The sequence below is a fragment of the Gorilla gorilla genome, chromosome 12 (genome assembly GCF_029281585.2).
Source record: "Gorilla gorilla gorilla isolate KB3781 chromosome 12, NHGRI_mGorGor1-v2.1_pri, whole genome shotgun sequence".
Classification (NCBI taxonomy): Eukaryota; Metazoa; Chordata; class Mammalia; order Primates; family Hominidae; genus Gorilla; species Gorilla gorilla.
In genome coordinates, this window is record NC_073236.2 from 51,699,977 (window position 1) to 51,727,318 (window position 27,342).

Genomic DNA, 27,342 nt, shown 5'->3' on the forward strand with positions numbered 1-27,342 from the left:
TTAAACCAGTCACCCTTTAGTTTCTGGATCATCATTATACACATAAACACAGCATGTATCATAAATATATATATATATGCACACACACACACACACACACACACACACATATATCCATGAGGCAATACTTACCACAGTCTGTGTTTTCTGTGGTATTATATTTTCCTCTTTTTCTCTTATTCTGGTTTTTTCATTAAAAAACCTCCAACTAACTTAAGCAAATTAACAAGCAAAAAAAAAAACTATTTTAAAAAGTGGACAAAGTATATGACCAAACACCTTTCAAAAAAGCATATAAACGGCCAAAAAGCATATGAAAAGGTGCTCAAAATCACTAATTATTAAAAAAATGCAAATCAAAACCACAGTGAGATACCATCTTACACCAGTTAAAATGGCCATTATTAAAAACTTAAAAATGACAGATGCTAGTGAGTTTATGGAGAAAAGAGAATGCTTATACACTGCTGGTGGGAATATAAATCAGTTCAGCCATTATAAAAAGCAGTTTGGCAATTTTGCAAAGAACTTAAAACAGAAATATCATTTGACCCAGCAATCTCTTTATTGGATATATACTCTAAGGAATATAAATCATTTTACCATAAAGACACATGTATGTGTATGTTCATCACTGCACACTATTCCTAATAGCAAAGACATGGAAGCAACCTAAATGCCCATCAGTTGTAGATTGGATAAAGAAAATGTGGTACATATGCAACATGGAATACTTAGTATACAGCTATGAAAAATGAGATCATGGCTTTTGCAACACTGTGGATGGTGCTGGAGGCCATTATCCTAAGCAAACTAACACAAAGATTCAAGTTTATGCTAATCAAGGCTCCTATAGTAGAAGAAGAAAAAAAACTGTTTTAAAGTAATCAGATTTAGCATTGCTAGTCAGACTTTTATGCTGATGGACCGTGGGAAATAATTCACAATGACAGAAAAGGCGGTAGAATATGGGGGTCCCCAAACAGAGAATAAAATGAATCCCATTAAAACTCGAGCATTAAAGAGACTTATAGCTCTGGACAATGCAGGAACTGTGGATGTCACATGCTTTAAGGAATCCCAATATCATCCTCTTTGTCAATCTGCAGTAAACCTCTTCAGCTTAGACTGGTAATAACATAGGTTTAGGGCCATTACAAAATGCTTTTGAGAACATTTTACTTGCTCATGACTAAGTGTTCTTTTTTACTTAAAAAAAGATCAATTTCATGCTTACAAAAATGTAGTATGTATGTCACAAAGTATCGCTCCCAACTGGAACAATTTCACAGTGTGTTGAAGACCTGATAGCCCCACTCTCTAAGACTTTATTAAGCACTCTTTACAAACAAGGATATTCTCCTACTTATTCCCAATACAGCATTGAAATATATTATTCCATCTAGTTCTCACAACCACTTCGAGTTTTGCCAATAAATGCTCAAAGATGTACTTGGTAACAAAATATCCTTTAGGAAGAAACATTCTCTGCAGGCAAATCTAGGTGCACTGGTCTGACCTGGGACACTGGGGACACTGCCCCTGTGCTGAGTTACTGAGATGAGCCAGCCATGCAGCTGTATCCAGCCTGCCCCACCCCCTGCCGATTTGCTTGTTCCCAGAGCACCACCCCCTGCCCTAAAGACTTCTTAATAGGCTGGTCACACCTGTGCAGGAGTCAGTCCCAGTCAGGACACAGCATGGACATGAGGGTCCCCGCTCAGCTCCTGGGGCTCCTGCTGCTCTGGCTCCCAGGTAAGGAAGGAGAACACTAGGAATTTTCTTAGCCCACTGTGCTCTGGCACTTCTGGGAAGTTCTCTTATACCATGATTCATGGTGTGGATATTTGTTTTTATGTTTCCAATCTCAGGTGTCAGATTTGACATCCAGATGACCCAGTCTCCATCTTTCCTGTCTGCATCTGTAGGAGACAGAGTCAGTATCACTTGCCGGGCAAGTGAGGGCATTAGCAGTGATTTAGCCTGGTATCTGCAGAAACCAGGGAAATCCCCTAAGCTCTTCCTCTATGATGCAAAAGATTGGCGCCCTGGGGTCTCATCGAGGTTCAGTGGCAGGGGATCTGGGACAGATTTCACTCTCACCATCATCAGCCTGAAGCCTGAAGATTTTGCAACTTATTACTGTAAACAGGACTTCAGTTACCCTCCCACAGGGTTACAAGCCTGAACATAAGCCCCTTAGTGAAACAAATGTATGAAGTTGGGTTGCACAGAGGCTCCGCCTGGTGCCTCCATCTGCTGAAAGCATTTCTCAGATGTATACAAGTTTTTAAGCTTTTGGCACAAGGGATCAGGGAGTCTCCCCTGTTTTCTAATTCTCTTTCTTCATCCTCAGTCCCAGGAGCACAGACATGACAACGTCTCCCTGATTTAGTAATGGATAGCAATTATGATACCTGAGGAATCTGTGTTGTTGCATCAGTCAGGGTTCATACATCAAAATAGAAACCACTCTACAGATTTCAAGAAGGTATTGTTTTAAAACAGGGAATTAGAGTCAAACATCCATACCTGGCGGTGTGGTAAACAGAGAAGCTGATACTAGAAATACGGGACTCTCTGGTGGTCCACCAGAAGCCTGAACGCATCTGCCCCTGAATATATGGGCTGCTTAAACATGTGGTCCTCTGCCCTGTCTACGAAGTAGAGATGTTAGGGTGCTGATTCTCTTAGCTGCCTGTAGCACGTCACTCGGTGATTCTCCAGTCCTCACCTCAGTCCATGTGTCTACCTGCAGGTGTCAATGAATATTGAATCATCCTCCTCTGACTCTTAAATATGACATGAGGGCCCATTATTGAGCAACTCTACAAGAAACCATAGCAGGAAAAGGGTTTTTGTGAAATGTGCTTCCAGAAATGATGGTGATAATGAGGAATGGAGAGCTGACAACCAATTAAGGTCAATATTTCCCCAAATCTCAGGATTTTCCAGATTTGGGATGACCCAAGAATATCCTTGCATGTGCTTCCATGTCTTATTAGCAAGTTCGGGATTATTGCAAGAAAACTTCCTATGTCATAAAGTAAACAGAAAAAGGAGAAAATTGTTTAGAATACCTAGCAATTCTTTGACAAAAAAAGAAACACTTTCTTGATAAAACAAGCAAGACACCTAAGTGTTCCTAAAGTATATTTTTTCCTTAATGTGAAAACACTTTGCTAATCAAAATTTGTCCAGCTGCCAACTCAACTGCCTCCTCAGCATCACAATGAGCATGTTATGAATGCAAACTAACAAATGCGTCTTGTACCTATTGTGTTACAATCTGCATTTTAACAAGTGTAGGGGTAATCTACTGAAATTTTCAGGAGCTATGTTCTAGAGGATTTTACCTCAGCTCAAAATGTATATTTTTTACAGAGTCCATTCATATTAAAACCACATGTTAAAGACACACTCAGCTTTAATTCTAATTAGTGCAAAATTTCTTTCAAAGGCATTTTTAAGATTGTAAAAGTTAAAAAAAACATTATTTTTTATCAATAGATCAAATACCTTGATAATTAAATGCCGTAAATGTTTTTAGAAACTTTAGTATTTACCAAAGGGAAAGAACAAATTAAAACTGTGTGTACCTGGGTTAGAGATTATTGTCCTTATAATAATTATTAGACTTAAACTGAAAAGGCAAATAATGTAAGTCCAATAATTGGATTTAAATTATTTTCCTATTCAGTTTGGTTTGGGGATTGTATTCACTCCTGCTACTTGCCACAGGCATGTTGTACCTTGGTTAGACCCTGCCTGGGTCCCAGATCAAACCCTATCCAAGTGCTGGTGATAATCTCAGTGCCTTGCAGCAGAACCACCCTGCTAAGCCCTTCCTTGATCAACCAGATGATTGTTATCATGAACAGGAAAATAAATGCTTAGTGTTATTAGCCACTGAGTTTGGGTGGTTATATACCATATGCACATTTTTTTAATGACACAAATTACCATCATTATACACAAATATCATTTAGTTTCAGTTTCTTCTTAATATTTTTCTGAATGGATTACCAACTGTTCATATCTATACCATCAATTTTTATAAAATTAATCTATCTGTATGGTTAGAAATGTAAATATTATATTGGTCAGGTTTTGCCCAGGTGATCAGGTCAGAAAAGGCTGTTAGCTCAGCCTGAGTTTAGAATTTCTGTCCTTGGTCACAGAATTTAATGCCTGTGTTCTCCTGTCTCACCAGTCATCTAGAGTCACTGAGATGGTGTTTGGAAAAGGACTGTTAGGAACAAAATAGAAACCTGTGGCCCCATCTCTCTCTTTCTACCCAAAATGTGCCTAGTTGTCTCTCTTGGTGCATGATTGTGAGAGTATAAGGAAGAGAATCAGTTGTGGCAGGAAAAAGACATTGTTCTCAGGATCCCAATGGGCCTCACATGTCCAGGAATGTTTCCACTCCAACCTTCTTGCCTCCCTTAACATAGCTGATTCCAGTTCCATAGCAAAAAGCTGTCCTCTCCCAACTTAGTGGACTAGGCCAAAATCCTATCCATAAAAGGAAGAGCTCAACCATTTATCTCCTTCGGAGATGTCTCTCAAGGTTTTATTTTATTTTTTTCTTGAGACAGAGTCTCACTCTGTCACCCACGATGGGATGCAGTGGCACAATGTCCGCTCACTGCAGCCTCTGCCTCCCAGGTTCAAGCGATTCTCCTACCTCAACCTCCTGACTAGCTAGGACTTCAGGCACACGCCACCATGCCTGGCTATTTTTTGTATATTTAGTAAAGATGGTGTATCACCATGTTGGCCAGGCTGGTCTCAAACTCCTAACCTCAAGCGATCCATCCTCCTTGGCCTCCCAAATTGCTGGGATTACAGGTGTGAGCTACTGCCCCTGGCCTCTCAAGGTTTCTAAAGTGGAACTCTAACGTTCCTGATAAGAACCTGGTCATCTTGTAAGATTGCTGCAAGATCTGGCATTGCTCCAAAGAACCAAATGAGATCTAGCTGGCTGAAGACAAGATGGTCTCCAGCACTGACCTTTCACTGATTTTTCCTCATTATAATCTCATTGTAATACTAAAATATCCACCAAAGGCAGAGCTTATTCTCCATTTCCTGATCATGTTATATATGTTAGGGCATGACGCTCCGCTGCACAAATGCAAAGAAAACTTTGTCTAAACGTGCTTGTATGTCATTCCTTTTCCCCCTCAGCTTCCTTAAAATGGTAAGAGCTGGGCACTTCAGAGCATTGCCACTGGGATCTGTTACCCATAGTCTGCTCCCTTGCTTTGCTCATGCCACAAACCTATTAAACTTTGCCTGAGAAAATTTCTGTTGTGGTCTGGTGTTAATTTCTATTTACGAAAGGGGCAAGGGCCAGGCGCAATGGCTCACTCCTGTAGTCCCTGCACTTTGGGAGACTGAGGCGGTGGGTCACCTGATGTCAGGAGTTCAAAATCAGCCTGACCAACATGGTGAAAGCCTGTCTCTACTAAATGTGCAAAATTAGCTGACGTGGTGGTGAGCACCTGCAATCCCAGCTACTCAGGAGGCTGAGGTAGGAGAATCACTTGAACCCAGGAAGTGAAGGTTGCAGTGAGCTGAGATCTCACCACTGCACTCCAGCCTGGGCAACAGGAGCAAAACTCTATCTCAAAAAAAAAAAAAAGAAATAAATAAATAAAAGAAAAAACAAAATTGGGATCAAGAACTTGGGGTCCCAGCAGCAGCAAATATTGCATCAGGTGGGAATGAAGAGCTGATTAGAATTTTCTTCCAAGAATGCCTTTTGCTTGATGCTTAGTGATTTTTACCAAGGGTCCTGAAGCTGCCTCAAAAAGTAACACTCAATTAACTCCAGCACTGCAGGTGCAAAGGTGACCACAGCTGCATGGATGAGCAAGACCCAGTCTCTGACCCTCAGGGTACCGATACAATTGCCGTGAAGACAGATGATGATGCGATCCAGGAAGGCAGGGGACAATTCCTTGGCTGATTCTCTAATCTCCACACCACTCATTCTGCACAACACATCTATCAAACTAGACTCAATTTCTCTTCTCCTTAATGGTTGTGAAAAACTCTGTTCGCACTCCAGAACTCCATTTCCTATAAATCTGCTTCTTTCCTTTAAGCAGTTAAACTCTTTTGCCCTCTGGACATTTCTCTTGGTCTGAAGGAAACAATTTTATTAATGCTACACCAAGTTCTACCGGCATCTTCATCCATTCTGGAATTAGAGCTTCATGTACAGCCAGGCAAGACACATGCAACAGTCCAGACATTGTCTTGGCAGGCCCTGAAGTCAAACCCTTGGGGTTGGGGACAGAGCTTACTGCTTACAGACTGTGTGACATTAGTAAAGTGACTTAACCTCCCTTTACCTCAGTTTCTATACCTGCTTTGCTGTGACAATAGTAGGTTCTACCTCACAGGTCTGTTTACAATTTAAACAATGTAAAACATTTAGAATATTATCCAACAGATAATATATGCTGCTATTAATTTCAGTATACTTATTGCTATAATACTTAGCACTGTAATAGTCATCATTATCATAACTGGCCTAACTTAGCAGAAACTTATTGGAAATAGTGTTAAATCCAAGTGCATTACATCCCCAGATTTTTCCACTATCCAGTTCACAACACTTTAAATCCCAAGGATTCTGTCTTGATCTATGCTAAATTGCTCAGATCTTCAATCACGCCCATGCCTATCTGTCCAATCCATTTCTTCTCACCATCCATTATCACAACCTATTATCCTATGATATGTTCAATTGTCATAGGGCTGTCCTGCTTTCTTGTGTAAGTCTTATTCTATCTTTTAAATCTTTTCTCTATTTCTCTAATACTTGTGCCATAACTCACAACCTAATCTTAGTTTCTTTGACATGCTTCTATGATAATGATGTAGTTTATTTGATGTTGTTTATGCTTTTACTTGCTGGATTCCTATGGAAACAAATTCCTTTTAGCTCAGGCCCTTCTAAGACCTCAGGGATAGAAGGTGAAAAAAAGCTAAGTGAACGTGTATGAAGAAGAGTGATTTGGGAAACTGAAGTGTCACTTCACCTTTTTCTAAAGTCATCTATTTTCTCTAGCAAGAGTTTTCAAGTTGTATTTGATTTTTTTTTTTAGACAAGCCATGTGTGACTTTGTCCAACACTTTTCATCTAAAGCCTTTTTTTCTCCAAAAGCCCACGTCAGATTAACTATATCCAGTAAAGTCTGGTAGGCCTTTCTCTGATATTCTCCCTGTATATACTCAAAAGTCTACACATGATACCCCTCCAGATTTAACAGCCTTGGCCTGGCAGAACCAGCAGGACAATGGAGGGGATCCAAGTGCCCCCCTGAGTAACCAGACGTGACAGCAGATAAAGCTGAGTGAAAGCACATCCTAATCCTTCCTGCCTTCCCTACATTTTTTGGTCAATTGAACCCATTCAGTATAACAACTTTATATTTAAGACTGGTTAATGCCAAACCAAAACTAACACCTTTTCTGGATTTTATTTTGATTAAATAGTTCCTGGTGTACATGTACCTGGGTTAGTTTAGGCGTATGAAGACTGTTTCTCTTTCTTTTCCCAGCTTCACACTTCCACTTTTTTTTTGCACCTGTCTCTCTCCAGGAAAGGGGGTGGAATGACCCCTTTTTATACCACTGTTGCAGAGAGTAGCCAGGTAAAAATGTTGACATTCTCAGCTTTCAGCTACTAAATAGATGTTGTTAAATCTACTAAAAAACAAAAGTCCTGTGTGAAATGTCTGATCAGTCAGACACAGCAAGATGAAGTAAAAGGAGAGATTTCTGAATTCTCAATCTGAGTTTCAAAAATGAAGAAATAAGTCTGGAAGAATTTAGAAAGTATACATTTGTATGCCATATTCAATAGAATTTTGAAAAATATAAGATAATATAAGGCAACTTTTTGCCTAATAGAAATGAGAACAGTAGGATTTGGGGCAGCAGCAGTGAAAGCAAGCAGTGAAAGCAGATGTCAGCTTTTGGTGCAAACCAAGCTCTGTTGCTCATGTTTGTTGGGGTTCCTATGACAGTGGGGTTTGGGTTTAGCTACAAACCCAGATAGAAACTAATAAGTATCTCTTAGAAAGAATCAAGTGTTGAATAGACTCCTGCCTGAACTTCAAGGCTGTGCCCTGATGTCGCTGCAAGCTCATGGGGTAACTTGTGCATCACACAGGGCTTTAGGACTTTAGTGACTCAAGGGTTAGGGAAATTACTGTGCAATCATGTCACACCTTCCTAGTCAACCCAGAAGGACACAGATGAGCTTCCAAATGTTGATTTTCCCATATCATGTATCTGGGGATGATATGAGAAAAAATGATGATTTGGAAGGCACCAGAATTTCATATCCAGACAAACAAACCTTCATAAGTGAAGAAGAAATAAAATTCTTTACAGACAGGCAAATGCTGAGCTATTTTGTTACCACCAGGCCTGCCTTACAAGAGCTCCTGATGGAAGTGCTAAATATGGAAAGGAAAAACCGGTACCAGCCACTGCAAAAACATACCAAAAAGACCAATGACACTACGAAGAAACTGTATCAACTAATGTGCAAAATAATCAACTACCATCATGATGACAGGATCAAATCCACACATAACAATATTAACCATAAATGTAAATGGGCTAAGTGCCCCAATTAAAAGACACAGACAGGCAAACTGGATAAAGAGTCAAGACCTATTGGTGTGCTATATTCAGGAGACCCATCTCATATGCAAAGACATACATAGGCTCAAAATAAAGGGATGGAGGAATATTTACCAAGGAAATTGAAATAAAAAAAAGAAAAAAAAGCAAGGGTTGCAACCCTAGTCTCTGATAAAACAGACTTTAAGCCAACAAAAATAAAAAAACAAAGAAGAGTATTACTTAATGGTAAAGGTATCAATGCAACAAGAAGAACTAACTATCCCAAATATATATGCCCCCAACACAGGGGCACCCAGATTCAAAAAGCAAGTTCTTAGAGACCTGCAAAGAGACTTAGACCTCCACACAATAATAGTGGAAGACTTTAACACCCCACTGTCAAAATTAGACAGATCAATGGGACAGAATATTAACAATGATATTCAGGACTTGAATTCAGCTCTGGACTAAGTGGACCTAATATATATACACAGAACTCTTCACCCTAAATCAACAGAATATACATTCTTCTCAGCACCACATAGCCCTTATTCTAAAATTGACCACATAATTGGAAGTAAAACACTCCTCAGCAAATGCAAAAAAATAACAATCATAACAGTCTCTCAGACCACAGTGCAATCAAATTAGAACTCAGGATTAAGAAACTCACTCAAAACCGCACCACTACATGGAAACTGAACAACCCTCTCCTGAATGACTGCTTGATAAATAATGAAATTAAGGCAGAAATAAATAAGTTCTTCGAAACCAATGAGAACAAAGACATAATGTATCAGAATCTCTGGGACACAGCTAAAGCAATGTTGAGAGAGAAATTTATAGCACTAAATGCCCACATCAAAAAGTGGGAAAGTGATCAGTGATAGACTGGATAAAGAAAATGTGGCACATATATACCATGGAATACTATGCAGCCATAGAAAAGAATGAGTTCATGTTCTTTTCAGGGACATGGATGAAGCTGGAAATCATCATTCTCAGCAAACTAACACAGGAACAGAAAACCAAACACTGCGTGTTCTCACTCATCAGTGGGAGTTGAACAATGAGAATACATGGACACAGGGAGGGGAACATCACACACTGGGGCCTGTCAGGAGGAGGGAGGCAAAGAAAGGGAGAATATTAGGACAAATACCTAATGCATGTGGGGCTTAAAACCTAGATGACAGGTTGATGGGTGCAGCAACCCACCATAGCCCACGTATACCTATGTAACACACCTGCATGTTCTACACATGTACCCTAGAACTTAGAGTATAATAATAATAAATAAATAAAGGAATGCCAACTTTGTGATATCAGAAAAATGCATATCAAGAACATAACAATGTGTATCAAATGAATATGAATAAATGCACAAGACATGATCACACCTATGTGGAAAGTGAAGGGTAAAAACTGAACAAATGATAGTCAGAGCTTGCAATACTTGATACTAACTGATTTTTATACTCCAGTAATAAATATATAGAACCATATGCTTCATATATGCCACATTTAAAGGAATGCTCTAATAATATTTGGATCCAAGACAGAGAGTATCAAGTTTGATGTTATATAATGATAGAAATAATTAAAGTTTTATTTAACAAACAAAACAATTCCATATTATATTTATATTTGGAGACTCATAACAATTGCCCTCGTTCTGCAAACATTTCTAGAGGTGGCAGGCCAGTGGTGCTCACAGCAGTGTCTAGCATGCAGTATCTGTTCTATTGTTCATGAAAATTGTCTCACATAGTCTAGCAGTGGGCAACGGCAATTGGGTATTGACCTTATTTCCCTGAGTCTTATTTAGCAGACTCCTTAATAATTCATTTTTCCACTATTAAATATAAATTTTGAGGATATTTAGAGATAATTGGCTTATGATCATTGCAATTAAGTAACCTTGAAGACATGTTAGAAATCACAAAAATTAGGATATTTTGCAAATGTTATACTTCACCAACAGGAGCTGGGTTATCCTAAAACATCTCTTATAAAGTATGCCTCCCCAGATGTTCCCAGGGGTGACAGGACTAGTCACTGCCAGTAGATGCAGGACAGATTTCACACTCAGTACAAGTACCTGATATATTTGAGGAAACTAAAGATGCCAGAACACCCTAGCAGAACCCTCTCCCCAGTGAGTCACAAAATTGTATAATCTACCTCCACAGAGAACAGGCAGAACCTAGACTTGCTTCTAACCCATACGGTATGGCAGAGATTATGAGATGTCTTTCCAATGATTGTATTGTATTCTATAAGCCTCTGTCATAGCAGACTGGAAAGAGACACTCTCTGAAACCTTCTGCTGGCCCTGAACAAGCAAACAGCCATGTGGGCATTGCCTGTGTGAGCATCACACGGCAGGGAATTGTCCACAGCCTCTAGGACCTGAGAGCAGCCTTGAACCAAAAACCAGTTAGAAATTGAAGCCTTAAGAGATAGAGGTGCTAAGGAATGAGCTCTGCAACTACCTGAAAGAGCTCTAAAGTATCTATGTTCTCAGGGGAGTCTCAGGTGAGAATGAAGCCGAGTCTACACTGTGGCAGTCTTGTGAAATCCAGTGGGCAGGACCCAACAAAGCCATGTGCCGACTGCTGACTCAGAAATTGAGAGATGATAAATGGGTGTAGTCTTAAGCTGATAAATTTGTGGTAATTTGTTACCTGGCCACAACAAACTTAACACACATTTTAAGAAAAAATAATAGACCTAAGAGCAGCCATGCCACTGACATTGACTGTAGATGGGCACAGGCTTATTCTCATTGTGACCTTAGGGTTTCCAAGCACTGCGTGAGAGAGGAAAGCTTCGATGTGCAAGCCCTTTCCAAGACTCCACTTGTGTCACATCTGCTATTATCCTATTGGCCTGAGCAAGACACATGGGCAACATCTGAGTTCATTTAGAATGAGGCCGACCAAAGGATGAGTGCAGGGAAGGGATATATTGCAGCCAATTGTTCAAGTAGTTTATCCACAAATTTTTTATTATTATTTGCTGAGAAATACCCTGAGAAAAGGGAAACCTCTTTAAAAGGTTTAAAATTTTTAGGTTGTAGCTTCATTCACTGTAGCGTTCTGCTGAACATCCAAGTATAAATAACTGAGAACTCCTTCAAACTATTATTTCTGTGATGGTTGATCTTCCCCATACCTTTATCGGTAGTTTTGGTCCTGCAATGTGCTGGCCAAGTTTACTCTGCAGAGCTGACCATTTACAAAATGTGGCTGACATGCCATTGCACTTTGAATGTGGACCTTAACTAGTGGTGATCTATGAGAATCTGTTTCTGCAAAAGAATTTACTTGTCACCCCTTTGAGCTTTATCCTATCTGAATCCACACACTTCTGTATTGTTCCATGGCTAATCCATATCTTGTCTCTATTAACTCACTCTTGCCATAAGTCACTAAGATCACCTAACGCAGAAATAATAAATATATCCAGTTCTGAACATTCAAATTAGTTAAAAAACATGGGGATATTATAGAAAGAAATTGTATAACTGTTTTAAGTATAAAGAAAATGAAGTCTTTGTATTTTGGAACGAAACTGTGTGAAAGCTGTGTATGCAGGTTTCAGCATGAGGGTGGGCCCCTGCTTTCCTGTGACTGAGCATATTGCCTTTCTCACACCTGCAGGCATCCAGGGAAGTGACTGGATGGGCTGAGCTGAGCTGCACTGTTCAGCCACCCTGGGGAGACCTTGATTATATAAGATGCATTTCAGAGGATAACAATAACTGCTGACAGCAATAAATGACAGCAGTTCAGCTTTAGTCATTACCAATGGTCTGTGTGGAATTTCTCCCAAACAACCCACAATGAATAGACTTGAACCCCCGAGTTGATCTGGGGACAAACCTAATAGAGGTTGGAGAACAGGACCCATCTCCCTGACCCATGTAAATTGATACCAAATGTTGTCCAACCTGTACATTGAACCAGCTTCTAGATAGGTTAAAGAAGTCACATCAGACCATCCAGTCACAACAGAACCATAGGCTACAGCCAGCCCAATATGGAAGAACCACAGAGCTGACCCTCAGAATTATAAGGAGCAATACAGTCAGCCCTCTGTCCATGGGATCTGCATCTATGGATTCAACTAAACCTGGATCAAAAATATTTAGAAAAAAAATCCACAAAATTCCAAAAAGCAAAACTTGACTTTGCCATGTGCTGAGTACCACTTGGATGAATCCACACAAGTTAAGGCATGTGTTAGGTATTATAAGTAGGCTAGAGATGGTGTGAAGTGTACAGGAGGATATGTGTATGTTATATACAGATATTGCTTATTTTACATAAAGATTTTGAGTCTCCAAAAATTGGAATGTCTGCAGGGTGTCCTGGAACCTATTTCCCATGCATACTGAGGGAAGACTGTACATGCTCATTTTATGGCATTGTGTTTGGAGCTGGTTTGTTTTGCAAGAAGAGCTAACTAATACAACCTGTTTTTGTGAACAGGAGGCAATAGAGTTAAGTGATAGGGTAGTCATGTTTATTGCAATTTTTTTGTGATTGCAAAGCCTATTTGCTTGTTTTGTAAGGCAGATAAGAATCCTCATACCTGATTATCATGGACTTTGGATGTCTTCCTTATCTCCCTGGCAAATGCAAAATGCAGCTGAGGAAACAATTCCTTTCTTCGATTTCCTCTCATTCTTTCTGACTATGAAGAGCAGCACACTGCTGTTCATACTTCTCATTACTCAGAATAATCCATGTTGTACATTCAGTGGGTTGTTTTCAATGTGTATAGGTCACGAGTGTTGATTATGTCTTTGAGAGTTTCTTGCTCATTAACTTTTCATTCATTTATTCATTCATTCATTCAGTAAAGTATAAATTGAGCAATTATGCTGGACCAGGAATGTGTGTAGGCTGCATCCTTGAGAAAGTCAGTGTCTGACTCTCATTTACCTATATCTTTTCTGGTGGAAAAAAAAGGCCATGTTTAATTAAACATAAATCAACAGGAAGATTCTAGAAAAGGATAAGGGTCATAAAGGAAAAAAATGGCAAGGGAAGAGGAAGTGGTTAATAAGGAAATGGAGTCAGTTAGTTGGGGAGGCAGAGGCTGCTTCCTCTGAGGAGGTGACTGGCCTGGATGAGGAGAAGAACTGACCTGAAGAGAAGTTTCTGAAGGGCATCGAGGTTCATGACAATCAAGGCTCTTAGGAGGAACACAGTATGAACACGGGAAGGACATAGAAAGTCACTATGAGGAGAGTGACTTAACCAAGGGGAGAAAGAGAAAGTCTGAGAGGAGGCAGGTCAGAGCTGTTTTCTCCCAGTGTCTTCAAGATCACCACATATGACTGATGTGAAATGAAGGACGCCCTCATTTTCTGTTTGAGGAGCAAATGCTTTCTAAGTACAGCAGGACATTCTGGGAATTTTTTAAAGCGATGTACCCCCATGGTCATATTTATTTTTCAGTAGAGTAACAACTCTAGTTGGGCTGTGAGAAGCAGAAGAGATACTCATCTGGGCAAAGTGAACCCTGGCATAAACTAGTCTTGGGGCAGTGAAGATTATTGGAGACATAAGCAGATGATATCATATTTTTAAATTAATGTCATTTATACTCCTTTATGTGAGAAGAGTCAGATTAGGAGTGACCTGGCAGCTTTGGCCTTAATCTATTAGATAGATTCTGATTTACTGATGTTAAATGTATTAGCAGCCGAGAAAATCAGGATAAAATAAAAGGAGTTTGTTATTTTTGTTCAATTCTAGATTGAGATGCTAATAAACATGCAGATTAAGTGGCCAGGTTTGCAAGTGAGTGGGGTTTGAGCTCAGAGGAAAGAAAATACACATAGGTATTCAGCAGCGCTTACAGGGTAATTTATGTATTAAAGCCACATGTATGCATATGCACCTGCACATATTTATGCGTGTGTATGCACGTATATTAACATTTGCATAGAAGTGTTTTTGAAAAAATAAAAGGCATAAAATCAATAATCACAGCTCCCACCTTATGAAACTACATAAAGAGGAGCAATTTAAATCTGAAGTAGAATGTGAGCAAAATATATAATAAATATTAGGGCAGAAACCAATAAAACTGCAAACAGAAAAAGCAACACTAAACACCAAGCAAATCAAAGGCTGGTTCTTTGGAAAGAACAGTGTTGTATAATTTCCATATATTTGAAGAATTCGGGGTTATACTTTCAATACTGATTTCTAGTTTCATCACTCTGTGGTCAGAGAACACACTTACTGTGATTTTAATTATTGCAATTGTGTTGAAACGTTATGTGAGCAGAATATGTCCTATCTTGGTATATGTTCTGTGGGCACTTGGAAGAAAGAAACGTGAACTTCTATTGTTATGGGTTGGAGTGTTCTATAAATGCCAGTTTGATCCCATGGGTTGATGATATTGTTGAGTTCTTCTCTATCCTTGCCGATTTTCTGTCAAGTTGTCCTATCAAAGATTAAGAAGGGGTTTTGAAATCTCCAAGTGTAATTGTTCTGTTAGTTTCTGCCACATGCACTATATTGCTCTGTTGCTTGGTGTCTACGCACTTAGAACTGCTCTGTCTTCTTTCCAAAATGACTTTCTTCATTATGTAATGTAACTTTCTAGCCCTGGTAAAATTCTTTGGCTCTATAGTCTACTTTGTCTGTTAATAGTATTTGCTAATGATTCTTTCTTTTGATTAATGTTTGCATAGTATACCATTTTCCTTCCTATTATATTCAATCTACTTATCCTGCTGTTTGATGTGAGTGTCTTATAGACAATATACAGTTGGAACATTTCTTTTTGATTCACCAATTGTCTTTTTAAAAATTTCATAATTTACATATTTAATATATCAATAATTATTGATATATTAAGATTTAAGTCTGCACTCTACTTTTTTGCTGTATCTTTTTTTGCTTCTCTGTTTTCTTTTTGCTGCCTTCCTTTGGGTTACTTGAACATTTTTACAATTTCATTTTAATTTTACCTAATTTTGGGGTATCTCTTTTTATAGTGATTTTTAAATTGGTTGTCATGGTATATTGCCTTTATATGCATAGCTTCTCACAGTACGTTGGTGTCAATATATTACCATTTAAAATAAATATAGACTTTTACCTTCTTTTATATCATTTTTCCTCCCCCATTGTAAATAGGTGGTTTTTTAAAAGTAATTTCTCTGCAGATATTGGGAACAAAACTGTGTTACAACTTTGATACAAATATCACATATGATTTAGAAATGCATTATATTCATCTCTCTTCTCATTTTCGTAGCCTTTTGTCCCTAAATTATTTAATATCCCCTCTTGATCTTTAGTTTTACCTTTCTAGGAATCATTTTGGCTATGCTTAAAGTGGATCTGCTAGCAGCCAATACTCTTAGTTTTTCTACAGCTGAGGACTTCTCAATTTGACCTTCATTTCTAAATAATACTTTTACTGGAAATAGAATTTTAGGGTAGCAGATCTTTAAATACTAGAAAATGTGTCATAATTGACACCAGAAGACAAGGTAAAAATATTTCCAAGAACAGAGGACAAGCATGCACTTGGTGAGGTGAAAGACATCTCTTCCTTGTGCATTAGTTTCCAACGCTGCTGTTTAAATTGCCACAGTCTTATTGGCTTCACACAACATAAATTTATTACCCTGTAGTTCTGGGGGTCAGAAGTCTCACTGAGCTTATGTTAAGGTGTCAGTAGGGCTGTAATTCTTCTAGAGGCTCCAGAGGAGAGAACTGGATCCTCTGCTTCTTATCTTCCAGGTGCTCCCACATTTCTGGTTCCATGGCCCCTTCCTTCTTCAAACCACATCCCTCCCCATTGTTCCAGCTCCTCTCTGACTGCAAGCCTCCTCCTCTATTTTAAGGACCTTGGGGATTATATTTATTTAATCTGGATAACCAGGTTGCTTATTCTCAAAGTCCTTAACTTCCATCTGTCAAGTTCTTTTTTTACTATGTAAGGAAGAATCCTTATGATAAGGCTCCGATGACTGGAGGAACACCAGGGTTCTTGGTCTCACGCCAGTTTGGATAAAATGACACGGACATGCGTGGAGTGGTTTTAAGGAGAGAAAAGTTTAATACACAAGTATGAAGGAAGATGAAAACAGCTCCCCCCATACAGAGACAGAGGGACAGGTGATTCGAACAAAGGGAAAACCCCATGTGCTGCGGAAAAGTGGCTCCTTATATAAGGAGGCTGGAGAAGGTGGTGTCTGATTTGCATAGGGCTCAGGGGATTGGTATGACCAGGCATGTCGTTCAGGTAGCCTACAGAAAAAACTGGCCCTCCCACCCTAGCCTTTTAATATGCAAATGCAGGGCACCATAATGTTCTACACACATGGGGATATATGGGGACAGCCATGTTGCCAGGCATATGTGGGGACAAGGAAGAAGATGGTGGGAATCGCCATGTTTGGGTGAACCCAGTTTCTAACGGTGGGCATTTACATATGAAAGCTTGCCAGCCTGGATCTAAGAGCCAGTGTTTTCCTGCTAGACAAGAAATCTTTCTAGAGATTTCTTGACATAACAAAACCTTCACAAGCACCCCTTTTCCTCTCTATCTGCCTACATTAATTCCTTAATAACTCCTATAACACTTGGGTTCCGGAGACGAGGACATGGACATCTCTTGGGGTGGGGACATTATTCATCCCACCAACAATAAACATATTCCCCAAAATTGTCGTTCTCTAAAGTAAAATTTAAAAAATCACAAAGTATTTTTATGAATCAAGAGAGCTGGACAAAATCTTAGACTCAGGTTCCTGTAACTTGTGAGTTTTATCTGTTGGAGTGTGCTCACTCCACTGTTGCTAATGTAGATTTATTGATGTGTAGATAATTTTAGAGGATTTTTAAATTTTGTGACCCAATGTAAACAAAACAGTATCTGAGAAAGGTCTCAATCAAGTTATAGATTTATTTTGCCAAAGATAAGGCTTATGGCCTGTGACACAACATTAGGAGGCTCTGCAAACACGTGCCCAAGGTGGTTGGATTACACATTGGTTTTATACGCCTTAGGGAGACACAGAAATTCAGGCAAAGACATAAATCAATACATATCAGATACACATTAGTTTGTCCTGGAAAGGTGGGATATCTTGAAGCAGGGGCTTCCAGGTCATAGGTGGGTTCAAAGCTTTCCTGATGGGCCACTAGTTGAAAGAGTTAAACTCTGCCTAAAGAGTTGAATTCATCATAAAGAAATGCTTGAGTTTAGGTAATGGGGTGTGGAAGCCAAGATTCTTGTCACATAGATGAATCCTGTGGGTAGCAGATAAAGTAGATAGTGAATGTTGCTTATCAGACCTTTAAAAAAAGTCAGACTCTTTGGAAAAGACTTAGTAATGGGAGGAGTTTCTCTGCAGAATGCAAATTTCCCCCCACAACAGGCAGCTTTGCAGGGCCACTGCAGAATATGTCAAAGAAATATTTTTAGGATAAAATATTTAGATTTTCTTTAGGGGCTATTATCTGTCATGTTGGAGTATGGTATCTTATTGCTATAAAGCATCTGTTTTGTCAGTCCAAAGATCTCTGTAGTAGTGATAATGCTGGTCAGTTGTGTCTGAACTCCAAAGGGAGGAGAGCATAATGAGGCACATCTAAACCCACCTGCCAGTCATGGCCTAACCTAGTTTTTCAAATTTCTTTGAAGTTCTCTCTGCCAAAAGAGGAGTCCATTCACCTGGTTGGTGGCCTACAACTTAATTTTTGGTTTTAACACACAGAAAAAAAAATCATGGCATAAATCCAATCTAAAATAAATTGGTAAAGAAAAATTAAGTGCTTCCTGAATATTCCAAATGTCAAAGAAAATGAAATGATAAGAATTCAGATGAGAAATACCCCTCATACAAAAGAATAATGATTTTCTTTTTAACTATCTTAGTTTGGGTCCACCAGCAATGAGGATTCCTGTTTAGGCAGCAAATTTACACTGGGAGGAAAGGAGGAAAGTGAGGAAGGGAACAGAAGATGAATGGTAAAAGACACATCAACAACCCACCTGACTCAGGATAACTGAAGGTCAACCACATGTGAAAACATATACTAAATTCCTCTGGGCTATTCCACCTGAGAGATGAGGAAGCTGGGGTATGTATACACCTAATCCTGTCCTCACTGATTGTGAGCTGTCTCTCTTGTTCTCTTTCAAGCTGCTATAACAGATTCCTTGTCACTGTGTAATTCATAAATAACAGAAATTTATTTCCTCACACTTCTGGAGAATAGGAAATTTAAGATCAAGGCATAGGCAGGATAAGGTCTGCTTTCTCTGCTTTCAAGATGATGCCTGGAGGGTTGAGTCCTTCAAAGCAAGGAAGGCCATCTCTTATCATGACAGACAAGCAGAAGAGAGAGAGAGAGAGAGATCCCAGTCCCATAATCCCTGTTTATACTGGCATTAATGTATTCCACTAGAGGGCACCACACCCATGACCTAAACACACCCCAATAGGCCCCACCTGGCAATACCGTTACACTGAGAATTAACTTCACAACAGATTGATTCTAGAGGACACAGTCAAACCATAACAGTTTCATAAGAGATACACATTCCAGGCCATTTGACCAGCAATGCATGAAGACAGAGCTCTCTGCCCAAGACCGTAAAGGACATAAGACATATATATGGTCATTGGAAGTGAGCAGAGAGGTACAGCAAAGGGGAAAGCCCTACACTACAGATGGGGACTGCTACATTCATCATGGTACAGTTAACCCTTGAATAAATTGGGTTTGAAATTTGCAGACCCACTTATATTTTCTTCTTTGTGTGTCACCTGTGAGCAAGCTCTTAGTAAGTAGTAAACATATTTTCTAATTTTTATGGTTTTCTCAATAACATTTTTTCTTTAGCATACTTTATTGGAAGAATAGAGTATATAATATAAATAACTTTTAAAAACTGTTAATCAACTGTTTATTTTATCACTGAGTCTTCCAGTCAAAAGTAAGCTATTAGTTCTTTGTTAGGAAAGCAAAAGTTCTACACAGGTTTTCAACTGCACCAGTGGTCAGTGCCCCAACCTCCACGTTGTTCAGGGGTCAACTGCTCTTTCAATCTGTAGCTGCATCTCTCTGGAACAGGATTTTGGCATGTGGGTTGCAAGTAAAAGAATCCAGAAAATAATATCCCAAAGTATGCTGCATTGGTATGATGATTATATAAAACCAAAGGCATTGAGAAAGCAGCAAATGCACAAAAAGGCTTCTCCTAAATATCCCTTATCTGACTAAAAGCAGATTCACCAGAAGGAAACCAATTGTCAAGAAGATTCTTCCTGAGAATTTTTATATCAAGGAAGATTAACACAAAACAGGAATTAAAAATAGAAGAGACTGGAAGTTGATACTTTATCCAGGCAGGCTGTTACCTGTTCTTTTGAGGATGCACTTCTATTCTCATTTATGTTCTCTAGGTTGCCTACACTTCCCAATTCTATAGAAAGGAAATATAAACACCTGAATCTCATTGAGTTATCTGGGTAATCACCCTGCTGTGATATTCCACTGCACTTTAAGTGAATTTTGTTTGCCTTTTCTCTTATTAGTCTTTCTTATGTCAGTTTATTTTCAGCAAACATTTAGAGGACAAATGGAACTTTCTTCCTTTCTCCCAATATAAGCAAGTTCCCTTAAAATTCAGATGGCTTGCAAAGCAGCAGGAAGGTTTGTGCATGGGCTACAGCACTGTGATGTCTCCCCATAGTCAGGCATCAGTAAAATTTTGTGGAGCCCTAGGCTGCAGCCCACTGATGCTGATGTAGTTGGATCCACTTCCCCTGCTACTGAGCCAGGCTGGGACATTTTTGGCACATTAGAGATGTGAGATATAACGAGTGCAAATCGTGTCCAGTTTCATCTGGATCCAACTGATTTCTCCATGTACATGGGAAATTGCTTGATAAGAGATTGACTGTCTCTTTCCTAAAAATGGTAACAGGCAGGCTGGTGTCTGGGTCATGATGATGACCCCAGTCACTGATAAAATGTAAAAGAGGAAAGTGTCATTGATGGTGCATGGCAGGGACATGCTCTGTGCAGTGGCCGACCTCACTAAGAGAGATAAACTTTAGGAAAAGATACTCAATGGCAGAAAAGAAGGTAGACTATGAAGGTGCCCAAAACAAGAATAAGGTGCAGCGCATTTAGTCTCTGGGTATTAAAGAGACCTGTAGCTCTTGATAATGGTGGATGTGTGAGTGCTGCATGCACTGAGGAAACATGGTATCATCTCTGTGTATCTGTAGTAAATTGCTTGATCTTATAGTGGTAAGAACAATGGCATAATACCGTTACCTAATACTTACAAATATATATAGCATCATGTCAATAAATTTTATTTTTAATTTTTTTTTAGAAAGAAACAATGTTAAACTCACAGTAATGTTGCAAATGTAGCACAAAGTACCCCCTTGCCTAACCAGAATCATGTGAGAGTCCTTTGAAGACCTGAGAATAGTACCGTTTAACATTTTACTATGTATTTCCTGCAAACAAGAATATTCTCCTAAATAATCCCCATACACCAATGAAACACATTACTCCTTCGACTCCTGAGGAATATTTCAAATTGTCAAAAAATGCCTAAAAAATATTTCTCATAACAAAATAGTCCAAAGTAGAACACATCACTGCAGACAAATTTGTGCTACCCTGGTCTTTCCTGGTACACCTGGGGACACTGAGCTGGTGCTGAGTTACTGAGATGAACCAGCCCTGCAGCTGTGCCCAGCCTGCCTTGCCCCTTGCTAATTTGCATGTTCCCAGAGCACATCCTCCCGCCCTGAAGACTTATTAATGCGCTGGTCACACTTCATGCAGGAGTCAGACCCAGTCAGGACACAGCATGGACATGAGGGTCCCCGCTCAGCTCCTGGGGCTCCTGCTGCTCTGGTTCCCAGGTAAGGAAGGAGAACCCTAGCAGTTTACTCAGCCCAGTGTGTTCCGTACAGCCTGGCTCTTGAGGGAAGTTCTCTTACAACATGATTAATTGTATGGACATTTGTGTTTGTATTTCCAATCTCAGGTGCCAGATGTGACATCCAGATGACCCAGTCTCCATCCTCCCTGTCTGCATCTGTAGGAGACAGAGTCACCATCACTTGCCGGGCCAGTCAGGGCATTAGCAGTTATTTAGCCTGGTATCAGCAAAAACCAGGGAAAGCCCCTAAGCTCCTCATCTATTATGCATCCAGTTTGCAAAGTGGGGTCCCATCAAGGTTCAGCGGCAGTGGATCTGGGACGGATTACACTCTCACCATCAGCAGCCTGCAGCCTGAAGATTTTGCAACTTATTACTGTCAGCAGTATAACAGTGACCCTCCCACAGTGTTACACACCCAAACAAAAACCCCCAGGGAAAGAGATGTGTGAGGCTGGGCTGCCCCAGCTGCTCCTCCTGATGTCTCCAACGGCTAAGAGTGTTCCTCAGATGCAGCCACACTCTGATGGTGTTGGTAGAGGGGGATGTGAAGTCACCTCTGCATCCCAATTTCTTTTTCTTTCTCAGCACCAGGTGCACAGACATAACAGTTCCTCTCCTGATTTAAAAAAGGCAGGGATCATGACACCTGAGGAGTCTAGTTTATGGCTTCACTTGGAATTCAAGTAACAGAGAAGAAGCCACTATAGATATTCTAAGCAGGAATTGTCTTGATACAGAGAAATAGAGTATAAACTATGGAAGTCTAAATAAAAATATAGAGATGAATCTCAAATTTCATGTTTTATTTGCTAAGAAATATTTGCTAAATGGGGCATACAGAAAAACTCAATGGTCTTCAATATGTTGAAAGAACAAAGAGAAGCTTAGAGTTTCATGAAAAAAGGAAAATGTTACCTATTGCTCTTTGAGAAAGTTTATTGGCTCCAGAAAGTTTTGGGAGCTGGCAAGCTCAGAATGGTAAGCACTGATGGACAAACTGAATCCTAGAATTATGTTAAATTATTCAGAAGTTGGGGGTGAATTTGATTTCAGGTTACAAGAGGCCAAAGCAGTGAAGCTTGCAGAGAATCTTGTTACTGAAATGCCAGGGATTTGGTGTAGATCCTGCTGCTCACCACATGTAAAACCAATCACTAAGACAACAAGTATTGCCAAGAAACAGGCTTTAATCAGGTGCTGTAGCTGTGGAAATGGGACCCCATTCTCAAATGTATCTCCCTGACAAACTAAAATTAGGGGGTTATATAGCAGGGAAGAAATGTGGGCAAACAGGAATTAGGGAGGGGTAATGAAGTTAATTTTGTCAACAGGAAGCAGAAGGTCAGTGAGGCAATCACAATGTGTGAAGGGTCTGACGTCTCACTGTCCTGATTCAGTGATATGTAAGTTTCAGCTCTCTGATAGTATCTGGAGGCCTCTTGGTGGGTTTCCTGAAAAAAGAACTCAGATAAGACAAATGTAACTATCTTGAGTTTTAAGACTGGGGAAGTCAATTTCTATGTTTATTCAAAAAACCATAAACATTACTTCCATGGGATAATAGGGCCTATTTCAATTGCATTCTTCAGACAATATTTTACACCCTGAGTGTCTTTCCCTTCTGGTTTCTTGGCTCTGTTGGGTATGTCAAGAATGACCCAATTCCTACAATTAACGTTCACACTGTAACCTTTCAAAGCCAAGGATATAGTAGTCATGAAAGCTGATATTAGAAGCAGGATTCTCTGGTGCTCCCTCAGAAAACAGAATCCATCTGCCCCTAAAGTATGGGCTATCTAACCATGTGGTCCTCAGTCCTGTCTGGAAGCTTAGGGGTGGGGGTGCTGATGCTCTCAGCTTCCTACAACATCTTTTCAGGTGTTTCTCCAGTCCTCATCCCTGTCCCTGTGTCTGTCTTAGGTACCAATGGAGAATATTGAGTCATCCTTTTCTGACTTCCAAATCTCATGGAAGGACCTCTTATTGGGCAACTCTATAGGACAAAAGAGAGGCAAAAAGGGATATTTATGTAAGTTAAAATGAATTTTCTCCCATGAGGCCATTTAAGTATATTATATTTAAAGCCATGTGTTGAAAACACATCCAGCTTCAGTTTCTTATTAATGCAAATTTACATTTGCAAATATTTTCAATACTGTAAGTTGAAATCATAGTTATTTGTCCATGGAATGATAAAACACCTCTATAATTAAATGGAGTGAACATTTTCTTAAAAATTTGTACTCACTGAAATAAAGGAATATATTTAAAATGTGTGAAGCTATGTTAGAAATTATTGGACTTAAACTCAACTGTGCAGTTTGGTTTGGGATGTTGTTCACTCTTGTGACCTGCCAGAAGAATCTTGAGTCATGGGTAGTCACTGCTGTTCAGCCTTGTCCTAAGACAATTAATATGTATAGGCTGAAGACAAGCTCAGTGCCATGCAGAGAAACCACTTACCTGAGCCCTTCCTTGATCAGCCAGATGATTGTGAACATGAGCATCCATGAATATGAAAACAAATGTTTACTGTTATCAGTCACTGAGTTGTGTATTTAGCCAGTTACCAATCATTAACGCATAAAAGCTTACTGATACAGTATTTACGCCTCTACCTATATATACACACATGTATTTTTTCTTAAATTGGTGGTATAAATGTGAATATTTAGTAATCAAATTATAGTTATTAAAAGAAAATTAATGACAAAATTAAAACTAATATTTCAATAAAAAATTAAAATATACCTTATTTGTGGAAAAATGTGCATAAATGTATTTAAGATATGTACAAGTAAATATATATTTATTTGTTAAAATGGCTACAAATATATATAGTATTTATGTTTAATTATGTTTCTTCTATTATATATGCAATATAAGCCTATTTGTAAAATTATTATCTACATTGAATACATTTAAATAATTTTGTTACATTCCATAAAAAATTGTATTCTGGACCACAAATAGTTCATACTCTTGCTACAGAAAATTTATTGGTAGCCTTTATTTTTAAAACTCTACCAAATGGTTGTCCTTACACGAAAATATTTTTCCAACCCAATAGAGCTCCAAGGGTAGGACTAGAAGAAATTTTGACTAACGTTGAATATTAACCATTGCATCCTATGAAAATCTCCATTATGTTCATGCCCACAATGATGATATGCCAAATAGAGTCCTCACAACAATGGATGCTGGATGGAGTCACATCAGTGCCATTGTCAAGGAAGCCCTGGAAATGTAAAAATCCTAACCGTGGGTAAACTGTAAGGTTACATCTGATGATCCCATTGCAAAGACAAGAGGATTTTAATAATATTGGCTGTTGGTTTTGACAGATCATCAGGCCTTAAAAGAAACACAACAGGATGATTGCAGACAAAGGCATTCTGGAAGAGCTATGACGAGATGTTTCAAAAATGAGCCACAATCCAAAAAAATGCTTTCCAAGTGAGTATTAATCAAAATGCCATTAATGAGCAGGGGGCTTTTAATAATGAGGATGATTGAACACATGGACTTCAGTCAGTCACCTTTCCCAGCTTTCCCGGGGAGTATCATGAACCAATGTTATGGAGGTCCCTGTGGGGACTCAATAATATGACTTTCAACTAACTGAGACCTACAGGGTACCGGCTTTTCTGAACATCTAATTTGTCAAGAAGAACCCCTAACATTGTATGATACATCAGGGCTCAGACTAACAGCTGGTATTAGGTGATACTAGTGGACCTCATGTAACATAAGGAAAGCACTGGTTATTTTCCTATATATGAATTTGCCATTCTTATCGGTTATGTTTCTGCATAAAATATTATTCGAGGATTTTCCAAGTGCTTTCATCAGAATCAGGAAATTCTTCCATAAAATGGCTTTGGATCAAGCAAGTTATTTACCTCAAAAAAGAAGAGCGAAGTGTAGCTTATGATCTTGTCTTGTGCACAGGTGCAACTTTCCCTATAGACAGGGAAAAACCCATTATTAGTCAAGCAAAGTTGTCACACAAACCCTTGTGCTGTTGAATTACTGTACGATCAGAAGTGGTGGAGGCTCTGAAACACTAACCGTGATGGGTGCGTTTACTCCCTTAAACAGAATATATATATCTTGAAAATGAGCTGTAGACTTACCATTGTTAATGCCAACTGAACAGCTTGAAATACTCTATTTCTGTTTTCTCAGGGCTGTGGTTTTCTGGTTGATGGTTCTTTTTTTTTTTTTTAAGACGGACTCTTGCTCTGCTGCCAGGCTGGAGTGCAATGGCGCCATCTCGGCTTCACTGTAACCTCTGCCTCCCAGGTTTAAGCTATTCTTCTGCCTCAGCCTCCCGAGTAGCTGGGACTACAGGTGGTACACCACCTGTAGCCCAGCTAATTTTTGTATTTTTACTACAGACGGGGTTTCAACATGTGGGCCAGGATGGTCTTGATCTCTTGACCTCATGATCTGCCTGCCTCTGCCTCCCAAACTGCTGGGATTACAGGCGTGAGCCACCACGCCTGGCCTGGTTGATGGTTCTTAATCCAAAGAGTTGACATGACAATTATTCCATGAAATTGGAAGAAATGATATGATAAGCATGTGACCATTTAGACTTAATACAATACTGGATAAGTTGTCAACACAGGGCTTTAGGGTGTGTGCTGGGCGCATAGATGTAGACAATATAAAGCAAGAGCAAATGGAATTGATTTTACATATTTTAGAGAAGAAGTACAGAAAATATGGACCCTAGGGGACCCTCTGGAATGTTTCTATTTATTGCCATTTCCACTGGTAAAACTCAGAGAAGACGTCAACAGTCATCAGGATGAAGTTCTAGGGATCACAGTCATGTGAAGCATTCCCTGCACTTGGATCGCCAGTGAGGCAAAGGAAAGATGAAACGCATAGTGGGATATGGAGGTGGAAACATTCCTGGTCAGCTTAAACGTGGGAAAGTGTATTTATTTTTTCTCTTTAGATTTATCACTGAATCAGTTGGATCTGAGAAAAGCGATTATAACTGGTTAGGTAGAAGGGTGTTTATTATCATGAATGAAATGGATTGAAAACATTTGGAGAAACCAGTGGCAGCTTAGGGAACTCCAAGTACTCCCTTTGCTATTCCCTCCCCCTGCCCACCCCGTGTTTTCCACAGTGAAGGAAGATACTCTCATTTTGATAGAAACATGGCAAGTGAAGATACTGTGCCCACAAGACTGGGCTGCCTGGCTGTGACCCCGACCAGGAAATTGAGTACATTTGAGTGAGATCAGGCACTTCCCCTCCCTCATCTCAATCCAAAAGCACTCTGTAGTAACACATCTGATAGGCATTCTTCACCACATATGGGACTTAGGAAGCCAAGGACATGAGGAATAGCCTTTCCAGACTCTACCATTGAGAAATTATTGCCAGAAACTAGAGAATAAAATAAATACGAAAGAAGCTGGTGACAATAACAAAATAAGTCATTCATATATGTATGTTAAATAATTTAGTTTTTTCAATACACCCTTTCTTTAAAAAAATCAAAGTGCTATTTTTAGCCACCTTTATAATATAGACCACATATTAAATAATATGTACACAGATTAATGGCTCATGAGAGAAGATCATTTTTTCCTGGATGGTGTTGGGCTGAACAGATTGGAGATTCCCCACATTTTGGGGAGCACAATGCTACATTGGTAGCATGATGTTCTTTGTAAAGAAAATATTTATGTTAGATTGTAG

The 27,342-nt window shown here is 39.3% G+C and overlaps 1 protein-coding gene across 2 annotated transcripts; it reads left to right on the forward strand.

The window, feature by feature from the left end:
* The first annotated feature begins 1,685 nt into the window (after window positions 1–1,685).
* LOC101151870 (immunoglobulin kappa variable 1-12) lies at window positions 1,686–24,470 on the forward strand. Of its 2 annotated transcripts, none has more exons than XM_063695721.1 (2): window positions 1,686–1,755; window positions 21,721–24,470. In XM_063695721.1, exons 1-2 carry the CDS (start codon window positions 1,701–1,703, stop codon window positions 22,065–22,067), a joined length of 402 nt encoding a protein of 133 aa, XP_063551791.1. In that variant the 5' UTR covers window positions 1,686–1,700; the 3' UTR covers window positions 22,068–24,470. The 2 variants fall into 2 exon arrangements, with proteins under 2 accessions (XP_063551791.1, XP_063551790.1); XM_063695720.1 differs by lacking the exon at window positions 1,686–1,755 and adding an exon at window positions 21,518–21,595 and having other exon boundaries at window positions 21,721–22,067.
* Window positions 24,471–27,342: the final 2,872 nt, after the last annotated feature.